The sequence below is a fragment of the Nannobrachium achirus genome, assembly GCF_963921795.1.
Source record: "Nannobrachium achirus genome assembly, chromosome: 18".
Taxonomy (NCBI): domain Eukaryota; kingdom Metazoa; phylum Chordata; class Actinopteri; order Myctophiformes; family Myctophidae; genus Nannobrachium; species Nannobrachium achirus.
In genome coordinates this window covers 50,473,753-50,488,645 of record NC_137825.1, presented here as the reverse complement: position 1 = coordinate 50,488,645, position 14,893 = coordinate 50,473,753, and the positions used below count along the sequence as shown (strand labels likewise).

The following is a 14,893-nucleotide window of genomic DNA, read 5'->3' as shown; positions in this document are numbered from 1 at the left end:
GCCGTAGGCTACCACTACCATTTCTAAACATACTACTTATTAACTGAGAACCAATGTCAATAATATCAACAATCTGTCAATTGCATATAATCATGTATTCAAGCTATTCAAAATGGATAGAATCATGATTTATTTTTTTTACATAAATGTAAAAAAGAAAAAAAAAACATTTTTAGATATATATATTTTTTTTAAGCAATAATTTCGCGGACCCCCTGCAGTACCTCTGCGGACCCCCTGCAGTACCTCCTTGAGGTATCCCCCCTAGACCCCTGGGATACCTCAATGCGGTATCCGGTTCATCAATAAATGCTGAGGTGTCTAAAGCTGCTTCTCAAATGTTTTCCAATCACTTATGGTGAACAGGGGCATATGAAGAGAATTACTGTTGACCTTGGAACAATTGCAAGGAAGAACATTGAAGATTTTGTGTTTCCCAAATCCAAGGTGCTTTTCAAAATGATGGATCTCTTCCTTGACGTTGATCCCGATGAGTGGGAGCCCAGGGTAGACTACCAAGAAGCTCTGGCTGTAGTGAAGGCGATGAATGTTGTCAATGATCATGCAGAGCGTGGGGTTGCCCTAATACAAGAATATTGTAGTCTCATTACTAAAGATGAGTCTCCAATACTCGCTGCAAATTGTGCAGAACCATCGGCACAAGTATCCCAATAGCCGTAAACAAACTTTAATTGATCAGTAACTACTGAATTACTATTAAATACTGCAGTGACATTCAGGGGTTTTGGGGGTAAACAAGGAAGTGGGCTGTGTGCTTGTTGTGTGTTGTGAGTATGATTGAAGAGTGTGCAATAAAGACATAAAGTCATTGTGCACGTTAAATGAAAAATAGCAAATTGTTATTCTTTTCTTTGCTATTTCCTACAATACATTAATTCTGGTTTGACGTATGACAAACATGTAATCAGATTTGTGTTTAGATTTGTAAGCTTAAAAAATATAATTTCTGTGCTTAGTATAAGAATAATGTGTAATGTATAACTTAAATGTGCCTACAGTGCAATTCGATTTTGACCAATAAAATGCACAATCTTTGACTTGATTGAGCTACCTCTAAATATGCTTGAAATTCAACCAAATTTTAACCAAAGCAGTTTTTTGTACATTGGAACATAATTGGGGGGTGAGACTCAAGAAAATCTAAAAAAGGTCATTTAAGATCCACCCTAGCGCGCGTGTGTGCGTGTGTGTCTATGTGTGTGTTAGGGATGGGACGATAAGCGATATTAACGTTTATCGTGATAAAAAAAAAAAACACTCGCGATAATCGTATCGTGGAGATTTAATTTATCGTGATATCGTCCTCCGTCGTGCACTGGGATCAAGTCACCTTTTATTTGCCGAGCTGCATATCCGGTACCACTTAAACCCTCTATAATTGGTAAAAGGTACTTATAACATCCTTACTTGATACAGTCTTTTTTTCCCACAAATGTCTTTGCCAAACGATAGCCGATCTGTAATTTTTTTGGGCAAATGTTCCGCCACCAGGATAATGGATTTTGATTATCGCGGTAATATCGTAAATCGCGATTTCTTTTGTCACAATCATGGTGATATGACATTTTCATATCTTCCCATCCCTAGTGTGTGTGTGTGTGTGTGTGTGTGTGTGTGTGTGTGTGTGTGTGTGTGTGTGTCAGCCATTATAGGAAGCCGCTCAATTTGGAGGAGGCGTTGCTTCCTTTACCCATGACTTATGTCCGCTGTCTGACATGTATTGTATGTAACAATGATTAGCCATTTAGGCTCTTTGTAACTGGCTGTTCTTTCATATTATCTGACTGCACTGTCATTGTTTATGACCTTTGTATGAGGCTTCCTTGTACTTCTGTTTATGTGGTCATAAATAAACATTTCAAATGTGTGCGCGCGGGTAGCCCTCACCATCGGTGTCCTCCAGGGCTTGGATCATGTCGGCGTCCAGGGCCGTGCTGACTAGCATCTCCACGTAGCTCCTGAACATCTCCCGCATGGCACGGTTGTTCACTCCACCTTTCACTGGCACTGTGGGCCACACAGAGAGAGAGAGAGAGAGAGAGAGAGAGAGAGAGAGAGAGAGAGAGAGAGAGAGAGAGAGAGAGGATTTAAAGCACACCTTCTGGGGGTTTCTTCTTTTTTTTAACCCATTTAGAACGGGTACACAATACACACATTGTGTATCATTATTTTATGCTTTAACTAATGAAAAACAGCAGATATACAAGCTCACAGCGCGGCACCGAGTGCCGCGCTGCGAGCTTGTAGATCTGCTATTTTTGAAAAATCGTAAAAATTAGAATTTTGACCCGATTCTATAAGTGTCTTTTGAATCTTTCTTAAGATTTTTGGAAAAAAACCTATGTTTCTATGTCAGCAATCTGGCCAGCCATCGTCAAAGAAAAGGTCCTTTTCACTTAACTGGAGCTCAGTTAGTCTGTTCTTGAGAGACTACTATGTCAGTGGTTCTCAAACCTTTTCATGTGAAGGACCCCCAAAATGATATTTATTTGGCCACGGACCCCCCATCTCAAAATATTTAGTTCCAGGGACCACCCAGAATCAAAATTTGAGTTACAAACGTTCGCTTTGAAAACACATTCAAAGATTTGCACACATTTTCACGACTCTTTTCAAAAATAGCAGATCTACAAGCTCGCAGCGCGGCACTTGGTGCCGCGCTGTGAGCTTGTAGATCTGCTATTTTTCAAATGTTAAAGCATTCAATATGCCCAGGCCTAAATGGGTTAAAGCACACCTTCTGGGGTTTTCTTCTTTTTTTTAACACTTTTGTTGCTATCAATTAAATCTCTTTGAAGGTCCGCGATGCCATGGTCTCCATAGACTTCCATGTAATTCATAGTGCACGGATCATGCACTCCCATGCCTAGATCATGCACTACGTGTGTGCACGCTGTTCACAGCTTTCAAACAGAAAAATCTGCTTGGAAATCCGTTCAGGCATTCATGAGATATCAGTCATTATGTTTTTACATTATGTAAACAAACATGGCTGCCATGTTTGAAAGATGGGGTTGGTATGGGGGTTAAACATGCAATTTCGCGATCGCGATCATGCCTAATACATTTTTTGAGGTCCAAAAAAACGGCCCAAACTCGGGAAACTCGGGGTTGGCACAGGTAGGGTACCAATACAAACTCGGGAAACTCGGGATTGGCACCAAACAGGTTAAGCTGTGCCAATACCAGAATTGCTATACGGGAGAGTCTTTTTTTGCAGGTCTTTCAGTCTGAGTGTATCAAAAAGGCAACTGGGTTAAGGCAGCGGAAGCTTGTGATTGGCTGTGTGGAGGTGCCGAAAGTCTGGGGAGACAGAGATAGAGTGGCAGGAATGTTGAGACATACAACTTCTCTCTTTGACCTCACCAACTGGTGTTTTATATTTTTTATTTCCACAAAAGACACAAGACGAAAACTAAGGAGATTTTCTCTATAATTTTAGTTTATTTTAGTTAGTTTTGTAAACACACAATATCGTTTCAGTTAGTTTTCGTTTTTTTAAAAAGCTTAGTTTTTATTTTTATTTCAGTTAACTAAAATGTTTTTCCATTCTAGTTTTCGTTTTTTAGTTAGTTTTCGTTTACTATAATAACCTTGACCTAAACCTCAGTAAAACCAACGCTGGTGAATGCTAACCTGGTGAATGCTAACCTGGTGAATGATGTTAACCTGGTCGGACCAACGGGAGGTTGTCTCCACCTTAACAGAGGTGCTTTGTTGATACACTCGGACTGAAAGACCTGCAAAAAAGACTGTCCCATTGCTATACATTCACTCCCAAAGGAGCACAGACAAATGGACAAATACAGTTAGGGTTCTGAGTGTCAAGTTAACGTCTACTGCGATCGTCTATTCTCAGCTAAGAGATATGGGGCTCTATTTTTGTCCATGCCTTACCCCTTTTATCCCTAAACCTTTTTGGATTTTTTTTACTGTTTTGAAAAACATTTTTGAATATTTCATTAAAAACCACTGAAGACCTCACTCCTGTCACCATTGGTGACCCACATACACCTTTACTTTTTTTTTTCGTTTTCCCGCTCTTCTGCTGTCATCATCCCATCTGTGTGCTGAGACTGCCAAAAAGTGGAAATGGCCTTTTGAAATGATAAAACCCGCTGACTGGCATTGTACGCTAACTGATGCAACTGGGAAGCAACAACAGCTTGTTTATTATTGCCCGACTGAATGAGCAGCCAAATTGGTGGCAACGCCGCACGCAAACAAAATCGACTCTCTCCGACAATCAGCGGAGACAGAAACGCAACTGAAATGGCCGAACGGCGGGAGAAAAAGCACGGGCAGTCGGACTCGGTAGGTCATTCACGAATAGTAATTTTCAGTATTAGAATAGTCGAATATTCGACAGGACTGTCCAAATTGTCAAATATTAAGTAAGCAAGAGGTGAACATTGTGAAAATAGCCAATCTACATGCTCACAACGCCGTTGTGAGCATGTAGATCTGCTATTTTCACAATATTTATCTGTGGAACCGAGTCATATTAAATGTAATACCAACAATTCCAAGTGCTTGTCAGGGTGGGGGTCCCCAGTTCAAATATGTTTATTTTGGGGGTCACGGCCTAAAAAGGTTTGAGAACCCCTGGTATAGAGCATTAACAAATTCATCCACCAGGGGCATTGACAAAAAAAAATAATAATAATAAATATTCGACTTTGGTGAACAACGTCGAATAGTGACTTTGATATTCGAATATTTGGTGAATGCCCTAGAGGTCGGGGAGGAAAACAAAATGGCTTCTCACTTTCTTCCTCGCTCGCCGCTTCCTCCGACGAGTCGGAGTCGGACGACGACGGGACTTCCTTCAGCCACTTCTTCCTCTTCTTGGGCGGAGGCTCCGCCTTCACCTTGGCGGGCTTGGACTTGGGCGGGCGCTCGGCGGCGGCCTTCTCCCGCTTCTCCACCTTCCCTTTCCCTCGCTCGGCGGCGGCGGCGGCCCTTTTCTCCACCTTCTCCTGGGGGGGGGGATACAATGTTGAGACGATACGCCTTTTCAGAGATATCGTATATATCGTGATACAAAGAGGGAGCCTTATAAAAAAATCTTGTTAAGACTGCAAAAAAGACTGAATCTGCTAATTGTTAAGACTGCATTCTGCAATGAGATTCATTCAATGCATTTAAACCCGCATTTTTGTCTAAATCAGTAGTTCTCAAACTTTAAAATGTCAAGGTCTCCCCTCAACTCTGACAGTGTACAAATCCATTTGGTTTCATTTGTATACTGTCAGAGTTACATACTTGTAAGGGTCAATTTAGACCTCCCAAAAGGAACCCAGAGAGTCCCTGGACCCCACATTGAGGACCACCGGTCCTCAATGTAGTTTTTGTTTTGTACAGTTAAAGGGGAAGACCACCCATTTTCAATATTGAACTGTGTCATTAATATACCTTAGAGGAGTTGTGTGGAAATAGAAAAAAAGTTCCCCCCCGTCTGTGTTGCCTAGAACTGGAGGATTGATTTTGGGGTTTGTATTGTAAAGTACAACTTGATGACATCACACATTGTACTTTACAATACAAACCCCAAAATAAATCCTCCAGTTCTAGGCAACACAGAAGGGGGGGAACCTTTTTTCTATTTCCACACAACTCCTCTAAGGTATATTAATGAAATGGGTGGTCTTCCCCTTTAAGTAACTTGAAGAATAACCATAAAAAACAACCATAAAAAAGAATCGTGATAAGATCGTGTATCGTGATAACAGCTTGGGAAAATGTAAGCCATTTACCATGAGAGGGAGTGGGTTGTTGGCTGATTTGCCACTGTTTCAGGGTTGTGGCAAGAGGCGAAGCCGAGTGACCAACAACCCACGACCCTCTCATGGTAAATTGCTTTTCTACCACTTCTACCATATAAATGAAAAGAAAACACAGTTGTAACTTGCAAGGTTATTTAGTTATACAACTGCAACACAACAGTGGGCGGGGTCCATGAGCCAACTCAAGGTTGTTGACTGATTTACCACTGCTTTAAGCCAATCAGAATCCAGTATCTGAACATGTGGTAGAAATCGTGATATCGTATTTTTCCATATCGCCCAAACCCTACCTTCTCCTGTGGCGGGAGCACTCTCTTCTCCTTCTCTTTCTCCTTCTCCCTCTCTCTCTCCCTCGCCTTCTCCCTCTCTTTCTCCTTCTCCCGCTCCTTCTCCCTCTCTTTCTCTTTCTCCTTCTCCTCCCTCTCCTTCTCCTTGGCTTTGGCCGCGGCCGCCGCAGCTTCCTTCTTCTCCCGCTGCTCTCGCGCCCTCGTCCGCTCCCGCTGCTCGCGCTGGACGGGCGGATTCACTCGCTCCTCTTTCTCCGCCGCTCGCGGTGGCGGTGGTGGCGGCGGCGCGGCCTGGGGCGCGGCGGCAGGGGGCGAGGCCATCCGGGGGAGCGTCTGTCGCCTGTTGGGAGAGTGGAGGAAGGTAGTGGCGTCACAGCGTGAGATGCAGACCACTTTGGAACGCAAACCGTTGTTGTTTTTGACAGCACATTTTGATTTAGTTTTAGTCACAGTCTTTTGAATAAAATGCCATTTAGTTTTAGTCATAATTTAGTCACCTGAAAAGTTTTAGTTTTAGTCTAATTTTAGTCGACTAAATATCACAAGATTTTAGGCGACTAAATCTACAGTTGATTTAGTCTGATACTGAAATGTATTTTGGCAGGCCTTGATGGCATCGTAATGACTGATTTTACACTTGGTTGCGTGCTGAAAATAGCCGATCTACAAGCTCACAGCGGGTTGTGAGCTTCACTCATGTCTACTTGCTGTATTTTTCTGTATGTGAATGTGTCAATAATGTGTGGGCAAAAAAAAAAATGATTCATGATATGTGGGGATTTTTAATGCCATGATATTTTCAGAATCGTTTTTTATTCATTTATTAGATATTTACCAGTAAGACTTTGCGTGATTTTAGGGCAAAATCTGTAGGAGCAGTGTCCAAAAATGTGTTTTGCAAGAAACGGCCTCATTGTGGCGCTAGAAGAGGTGAGAAATGAGGGGTGGAGGTTGTGGTTTGGCAGCCAAGGAGTGTGTGCGCAAAATTTGGCATGGATAGGGGCAACGGTGCCGGAGATAAGAGTAGGGGCAAAAGCGTGACGTTACGTTACGGACAGACGGTGGAGCTTTTCATAGTAACTGTGACCTGGCGGTCGCAATTATTATTATAATTTTTATTTATTTTTTCTTCATTTTGTTCATGTCAATAAGACTGACTGACGTTATCTGGCTGCATTGAAGTGTACAGATCCATCTCAGTAAATTTGAATATTGTGTGAAAAAGCATTGCAGAAGCCATAGCACCTCCAAATCATAACTGACTGCGGAAACTTCCCACTGGACTTCAAGCAACTCTGACTTCAGAAGGTTGACTTATAATAGATAAATCCTTGTTTTGAGTGGTCTCAAAATGTAATATTGTAATATTATGAAAAATTGACTTTTGATATTCATGCGATGTATGCCATAAAAAACTTTTTTTTTTTTTTACAAAAAAAGTTTGGAATCAGAATATATGAAAGTTTTAAGAAAATGTTTTTTGTATGAGTAAACTTCTCATGATTTATATTGTTTATAATTGTTTTAAAATTTACATAATTTATTATGTAGGGGCGCAATAGAGACCCCAGAGAGAGAGATGAAGCAGGGACCCCCACAACCTGTTCATAGATTCCATATTGTTTCATCGTTTGACAGCACAATGACAGTACCATCACCAGTGTATTTTGGATTCATGTCAATTTGTGTTTTCAGATATTTAACCACTTGAACCGTCAATACTTAATAAACTTTACCTTTCACTCTGTACTTGGTCTGTCCTTTTTCCCCCTCTATAAAAGCTCTTTGCCAAAAATAGCTGATCTACAAGCTCACAACGCAAGCTTGTAGATCTGCTATTTTTGGCTAAAGTTCTGAGAAGTTCTGTTGAAGACCCCTACTCTAATAGACATGCGAGAAGAAAGAAATTGCAAACCTGAGAGCAGGGGCAGCTTTGCGCCAGGGTCTTCTGGAGCAGACTCTGACGTAGTCCTTCTTATTGACGTTCTCCAAGAACTTGACGTAGAGCCGCTGGTAGCGCCTCTTGGCATCTCCAAAATAACCAAGGTACTGTGGAGGAGAACGGAGAGCTCCATTTAGCTGCTAAAAAGAAATCCCATCGTCAACGTCACGTAACCAATTTAACCCATTCAGGCCTAAAATTATTTAATTATTTAGCTATTGAAAAATAGCAGATATACAAGCTCACAGCGCGCGCTGCGAGCTTGTAGATCTGCTATTTTTGAAAAAGTTGTGAAAATGTGTGCAAATCTTTGAACATGTATTTTTAAGCGAACGTTCGTATCTCAAGCTACAATCTACAAGCTCGCAGCGCGGCACTCGGTGCCGCGCTGTGAGCTTGTATATCTGCTATTTTGCACTGGTTAAAACATTCAATAATTCTAGGCCTACTTAATGGTTTAAATCTTCTTTGCATATATCTGCAGCATTAATATTTGACAGATCATTTGATCCAGGAGTTCTCTCACATTGCTCGTGGCACAGAACTGCCGTTGCCCATCTTTGATCTCGGGGCTGAACTTCTGCAGCAGGGCTTTCTGCACCCTCCAAATGGGCGGGGGCTCGCGACCCGTTTGCAGGGCCACCTGCGCGCGCGCGCGCACACACACACACACACACAACACACACACACACACACACACACACACACACACACACACACACACACACACACACACACACACACACACACACACACACACACACACACACACACACACACACACACACACACACACACACACACACACACACAGAGAGAAATGGGACAATGAGAAGAACATCCATGTCATTTGGACACGGCACAAAAACGGTACACGTCAAGGCTTGTGCACCTGCGTCCTACAGATGAACTGTACAACCCGAACGTACAAATCGTTGTCGGCGGAACCAAGGGGCGTCAATTGGGTATGGCAGGGGTATGCAGCTGCCATACCCTGGGTCCAGGGGGGGAACATAAAAGTTACTTTTTAAATATAAATCCATGAATGTCTCTTTCTCTATCTGCGCTGGTTATTATGTTGTTAAATTACTGTAAAATAACTACAAATGCAAAATGTAACAAAATGGTCACTTTAAGAAGGTATTATAGTAATTATATTCTCCACACTTTTATTCTCCCCATTTTGAGAAGATGGTATATTCCCAGGTTTCGTAGGTCAGCTGCACAGGTGCAATGCATTAGGGTTAGGGTTAGGGTTATTAATTGTGGCATGTTTACTAACATGCCAAGTTTAGCTGCACTTGAACAACCGTTCCAGGCTGAAGTGAACCGTAAGAAACTGTAAACGGGAGAAAAAAATAAAATGTACTTTTTAAAATAAATGTATCATGCCTGTTGCTAAGGTATGGCAACATGACTGGTGTCTTGCACGCGCGCGAGAACGTGTGCAAGACACCAGTCATGTTGCCATACCTTAGCTTTTTCTGAACTGACGCCACTGGGTGGAACGTGTCCTAAACCGTTCGTTTTGCATTCGTCATTTTAAAAAACGATTTAAACGAGTGAAAATAGACGATCTACAATCGCAAGGTGTCGTGTAGATAGATAGATACCTTTATTATCCCACAGGGGTAATTCAGTTGCCCAGAGGCAGCACAGCAGTTAAGGTTACAAGTTACAGAGAAGTAAGAAAAAGAAAAAGAGTACTGTAGTATACAGTCCAAAGAGCAAGCACAAAAAAAGATAAATAAAACATAAAGTGTCGAAAGCTATTCCAAAAAGAGAAGAATATATACATAAAGTATAGTGTGCTTGTAGATCTGCTACTTTCCCTCACAATATTAGGAAAACCTTCGATATTCGATAACGTTGTTGAATACCTCGATATCAATATTACTCATGATATTAGTAAAATCAATTGCATTATATAGTTTTTTATGTTTTTCTGCTTTAGGTCGACTGCCTGCCTAACCCAGCTAGTGGATAGCATATCCATGCATGCACATTGAACAGTACACATCGAATTAAGAACTTAAATGCCTTATTTCCATTTTTCAACAATAGTTTTATTGAAATGACAACACCTGGTTACAGATGGACTGCTTTTTTGCATGCATAGTGTGTCTGTTAATTCATTTGACACATAAACCAACACCTCATTTCAAGCCGTCTTTGTCGGTATGTATACCTCGCATTATGATGCCTCGATTAGGGGTGGGCGATATGGAAAAATACAATATCACAATATTTTCCCAAGCTGTATCACAATATATGATTTTATCACGATTCTTTTTCATGTTGGTTTTTATGGTTATTTTTCAAGTTACTTGACAAAAACTAGACTCTGGGTTCCTTTTTGGGAGGTCTAAATTGAACTTTACAAGTATGTAACTCTGACAGTATACAAATGAAACCAAATGGCCCCTCACGGGTCCATTTGGTTTCATTTGTATACTGTCAGAGTTTAGGGGAGACCTTGTCATTTTAAAGTTTGAGAACTACCGATTTAGACCAAAATGCAGGTTTAAATGAATTCTGCAATGAATCTCTGTATTAACAATTAAACAGTATTGTTTACAAGGATACCTCAATTGTATCACGATATATACGATACCTCTGAAAAGGCATATCGTGTAGACATTGTATCGTCTCAAGGATAATTGTCACCATATCGCCCACCCCTAACCTCGATGAATGTACATTTTCGATGTATCGCCAAGCCTTAGTTTCTACGCAACAAGCGACGAAACACTCGCGTGACGGGGCACGTTACCTTGAGGGTCCGGATGTCCTCCACGCGCACCACGAACTCGTCGCGCTCGCGGAAGATGCCCTCGCCGCCGCTCTCGCTCTCGTCCTCCTCGCTCTCGCCGACGATGGCCGCGTCGCCCTGCTTCTCGGCCAGGTGCAGCGAGGCGGCCTTGGACGCCGGCCGCTCCTCCTCCTCCTCTTCTTCCTCCTCCTCGGGCGAGGCGGGGGCCTCCTCCTCGTCGTCCTGTGACGGCCGAGGGGACTCTTCGTCCTCTTCCTCCTCCTCCTGGGGGGAGGCCGGGGACGGCGAGGAGCGCGGCGGAGGAGGCGATGAGGCGGCGTCGGGATGCGGGGACGGGGGCGCAGAAGGGACCTGGGGGCATAGGGATGCAAAGGTTACACCCCGCCACTCCGACATGTCTCCTTTCCGACATGTCTCCATTCCGACACTAACCCTATCTCTAACCCTAACCTTAACCTCTATGGAAGTGTCGCCACTCCGACAATAAGAAGTCAATTTCGGAGTGGCGACATGTCGGAATGGAGAGCGACACCCGGTTGCAAATTATCGATTAATTCATGTGTTAATTCAAGACCAAAAATGAGTGCTGAAACATAATTGCCTTGATGTATAGTAGGGTTGCAACGGTATGAGATTTTAAACACCAAAAATATCGTCCGTGTCAACACAGCGGTTATCGGTAACACCGTTTCAACCACCATTGCGTGTCTTGTCGTCTTGTGAGCACTCAGTAGCAGCCGATGCTACCTCAAGCTACAACAACAACAACCATCCGACCATATTAAAAATTCAGCTTTGTAAAAAAAGCAACAACACTGTTAGTGTTACAACAGCCCTGCGTTTTCTTGTTTGGCTAATCGTTGTTTTTCCGCCTACTGCGCGCTGTGACATTATAAAGCCACAACTAGTCTCCTGGAACGTGCCCTGCGAGTGGGGACAAAACATCATGCAGTCTGATAGGCTGTGCCTCGCCTCGTGGATGATCCGTTGATTCTGAATTCTGATTCTCGACACTCCCACACAAGGAACAGCTCCCGGCCTCCCGCGATTGAGAACCGAATCCCATCGTTCATTTAAAAGAGCTGTTCAAAAGAGCGGAATCGTTGGCGAACGTCACATCTCTACTGCGCTCCTCGGGGCAGAGCAGAGCAGCGGATGCGGTTTCTTTTTATTTAACGGTATTATCGGTGTGAAAGTAAAGTACTCGGTGTTGTGCTCGCTCACCGGTAACACCGGTAACACAGAGTACCGTTGCAACCCTAATGTATATAACATTAACGAGCGTCAACGAGGTACAGCTGGACACTGACACACACACACACACACACACACACACACACACACACACACACACACACACACACACACACACACACACACACACACACACACACACACACACACACACACACACACACACACACACACACACACACACACACACACACACACACACACACACACACCTCCCTCTACCCAGTGCTCTATGTCAGGGGTGCCCAAACTCTTTTGGCCCAGGGCACCCCTATAAATATTTTTTTTTTCATCCGAGGCACCCCTACATTATAGCTACAGTTCATAATTTTCACTCCAGGCACCTTATATTTGTGGCATATTTTAGCGATTACGTTGTATTTTTCTCTTCAAAAGCCTTTGAATATGACAGAATAGGATTACTGCAACACCATATCTGTAACAATCACTCGCAAAAGAATTATAAGAAATACAAAATAAACTTTCAAAATATATATATATTTTTAAAAATATATAAAAACGATTAATTATAATCGTTAAAATTAAATCGATTTATTTCTTAACGGCAATTAAGCGATTTTAGATTAATTGTTAACATCCGTACCTGGGGGCTAGCGGGCTGGGACCTCTCCTGCTGCTCCTCGGGCGGGGGAGGGGGCGAGGGGAGCGAGAGGGGAGGCAGAGGGGAGTGGGACGGCTCGGAGGACGAGGCGGTCGACGGGGGGCCGCCGGGGGGAGAGTCTGGGGCCAGGGCGGCTTCGGAGGCGGACGCTGCAGGAGGAAAAGCGGAGAGCGAGATTAACGTTAGACTTTGATTTTGATTCATTTGAAAAAGCAGTAAGAAACACATGATTACAGCATTTCGAGGATTACACAAGTAAGTAATGAGACTTATTTAGGTGCTCATACATAGAACAGTTAATATGTTCAAACAAATACACATTACAGTACAAAACACATACACATACAGTACAAACATAACACATGCTCCCTTGTCTTTCCTAACTATTCTAAAAGACCTGCTTTAGTTATCTGCTTTAACACTTTCCCAGCCTCCCAGAAATGGCTGTTGGTGGTTTAGCCGGGAATTTCTATTATTTCAGGAATATACCTTATGATCTGAGACAGCATTCATTTTACAAGACCACCAGAGAGCCCCAACGACATGTCTGTATGTCGTTGCATCTCTCCATTGCCTGCAGTGGAGATTTTAGCTAAAACTTCTTTCCCACCAGGTGCTCCGCGTGCATGGCATGCTCTCTATATGCACACTCCATGTCAACTTTTTTCTGAATGAAATTACGAACCACAGAGGCTAAGCTAACGCTCCAGTTTAATATGCGTTGCAATGCTAAAAATAGCTATCATGAGTTAGGGGTGTGAAAGAATATTCTTTATTCGAATATTCGTTCGAATGTTAACAATAAAAGAATATTCGAAAGTAAAATCTTGAGCTTCGAATTAATTTATATTTAATTAAAAAAAATCTACCGCACTTCTCGCGAGATTCTGGGCGCATGGAACGTTAAAAGGTCCCTGGTCTCGCAAGGCAGAAGTCTCCATTAGCTGCTGCAAAAGTGGGCTGATCTACAAGTCCACAATGCGTCGCTGATCCAATACGCTGTGGGCTTGTACATTAAGGGTGCCTATTTAGCAACACCGTCATACGGCGAAGAATAAACCTCCAGCTGCTTAACTTTCCATTCACACTGTCACTGCATGGCCGTCGTCCGCTCCGCGCAGGGGAGGGGAGCTCTCTCCATTCCGACGGTGGAGAGATGCACTCGCCTTGCAGTGCTTTTAAACTTGATTCAGAATGATTAACGAGTCTATCTGAAACGGGCGACGCATTTGGTAGTGACGGGAAGCCGGACAACGAGACTTCTCCACCGAAAAACACAAAGCATGGATTTCTTCTCTCACGAGTTATTCTCCCCGCACGCAGCCACGGTAAAACTCCCTCCGTCACACTCTTGTAGAAGTTGTAGACTACCTAATTTGGTTCAAACCAAAACATACTCCATTGGTGTGATTATAATTGCTCGTTTCATGTCGTGGCTGTTCCAACTCCATCACAGGCTGCTGCTGTGAGTGTGACGCTTCGCAACGACGATGCTATGCTGGCAGCTGCGTGCACACAGACATCAAACGGGGCTTGAGCCCCTGCCCTTTTAAGAGAGAATTGTCCGCCAAAATGCCCTTTTAGAAATGTCAGCCCCTGCCTCTCTTAACATTCTTTGCACGGCACGTCCCTGACCAACGCGGACCTGGCTGCACGACCGCGACTGTCTCTACAGTTTACAGTTTAGGCATTTTAGCAGATGCTTTTAATCCAAAGCGATTTACAATAAGCAGATAACACATCACAATAATAAACACGTTAATATGTCAGTACACCAACAGCAATATAACAATGCAAATAAAATAAATAATTAAAGAAAAAGGTTTCTTAAAAAAAAAAGATTAGAATAAACAGCTTCGAATTGCGAATGCTTCGAATTATTCGATATTTTCGAATATTCGAATTTATTCGAATCAACGGTGGATTTTCGGCCGAATATTCGAATGCTATTTTTGGCACATTTTCACAGCCCTATCATGAGTAGGGCTGTCACAATTATTACATAATCGTCTAATCGCGATTATTTGACATAATCGCGATTATGTATCATAATCGTTTCCATGTTGAAAAATGTACATATATATTTTTTAAAGTAAAAAAAATTGTGGAAATAGCAGATCTACAAGCTCACAACGCGTCGCATGGCGACACGTTGTGAGCTTGTAGATCGGCTATTTCCACTATCAATGTTATTTTTTAAGTATAAAA

The 14,893-nt window shown here is 42.7% G+C and overlaps 1 protein-coding gene across 1 annotated transcript in view; it reads right to left on the bottom strand.

The window, feature by feature from the left end:
* LOC308303437 (proline-rich protein 12-like) overlaps positions 1 to 14,893 on the bottom strand; it is a 46,138-nt gene that overhangs the window by 8,870 nt on the left and 22,375 nt on the right. The window contains exons 10-16 of the mRNA XM_080747802.1: positions 12,668 to 12,834; positions 10,810 to 11,160; positions 8,563 to 8,679; positions 8,010 to 8,143; positions 6,098 to 6,434; positions 4,790 to 5,000; positions 1,909 to 2,028 (exon numbers count right to left, since the gene is read on the bottom strand). Coding sequence (XP_080603928.1) covers positions 1,909 to 2,028; positions 4,790 to 5,000; positions 6,098 to 6,434; positions 8,010 to 8,143; positions 8,563 to 8,679; positions 10,810 to 11,160; positions 12,668 to 12,834 — 1,437 coding nt within the window. The remainder of the gene's footprint in view (positions 1 to 1,908; positions 2,029 to 4,789; positions 5,001 to 6,097; positions 6,435 to 8,009; positions 8,144 to 8,562; positions 8,680 to 10,809; positions 11,161 to 12,667; positions 12,835 to 14,893) is intronic.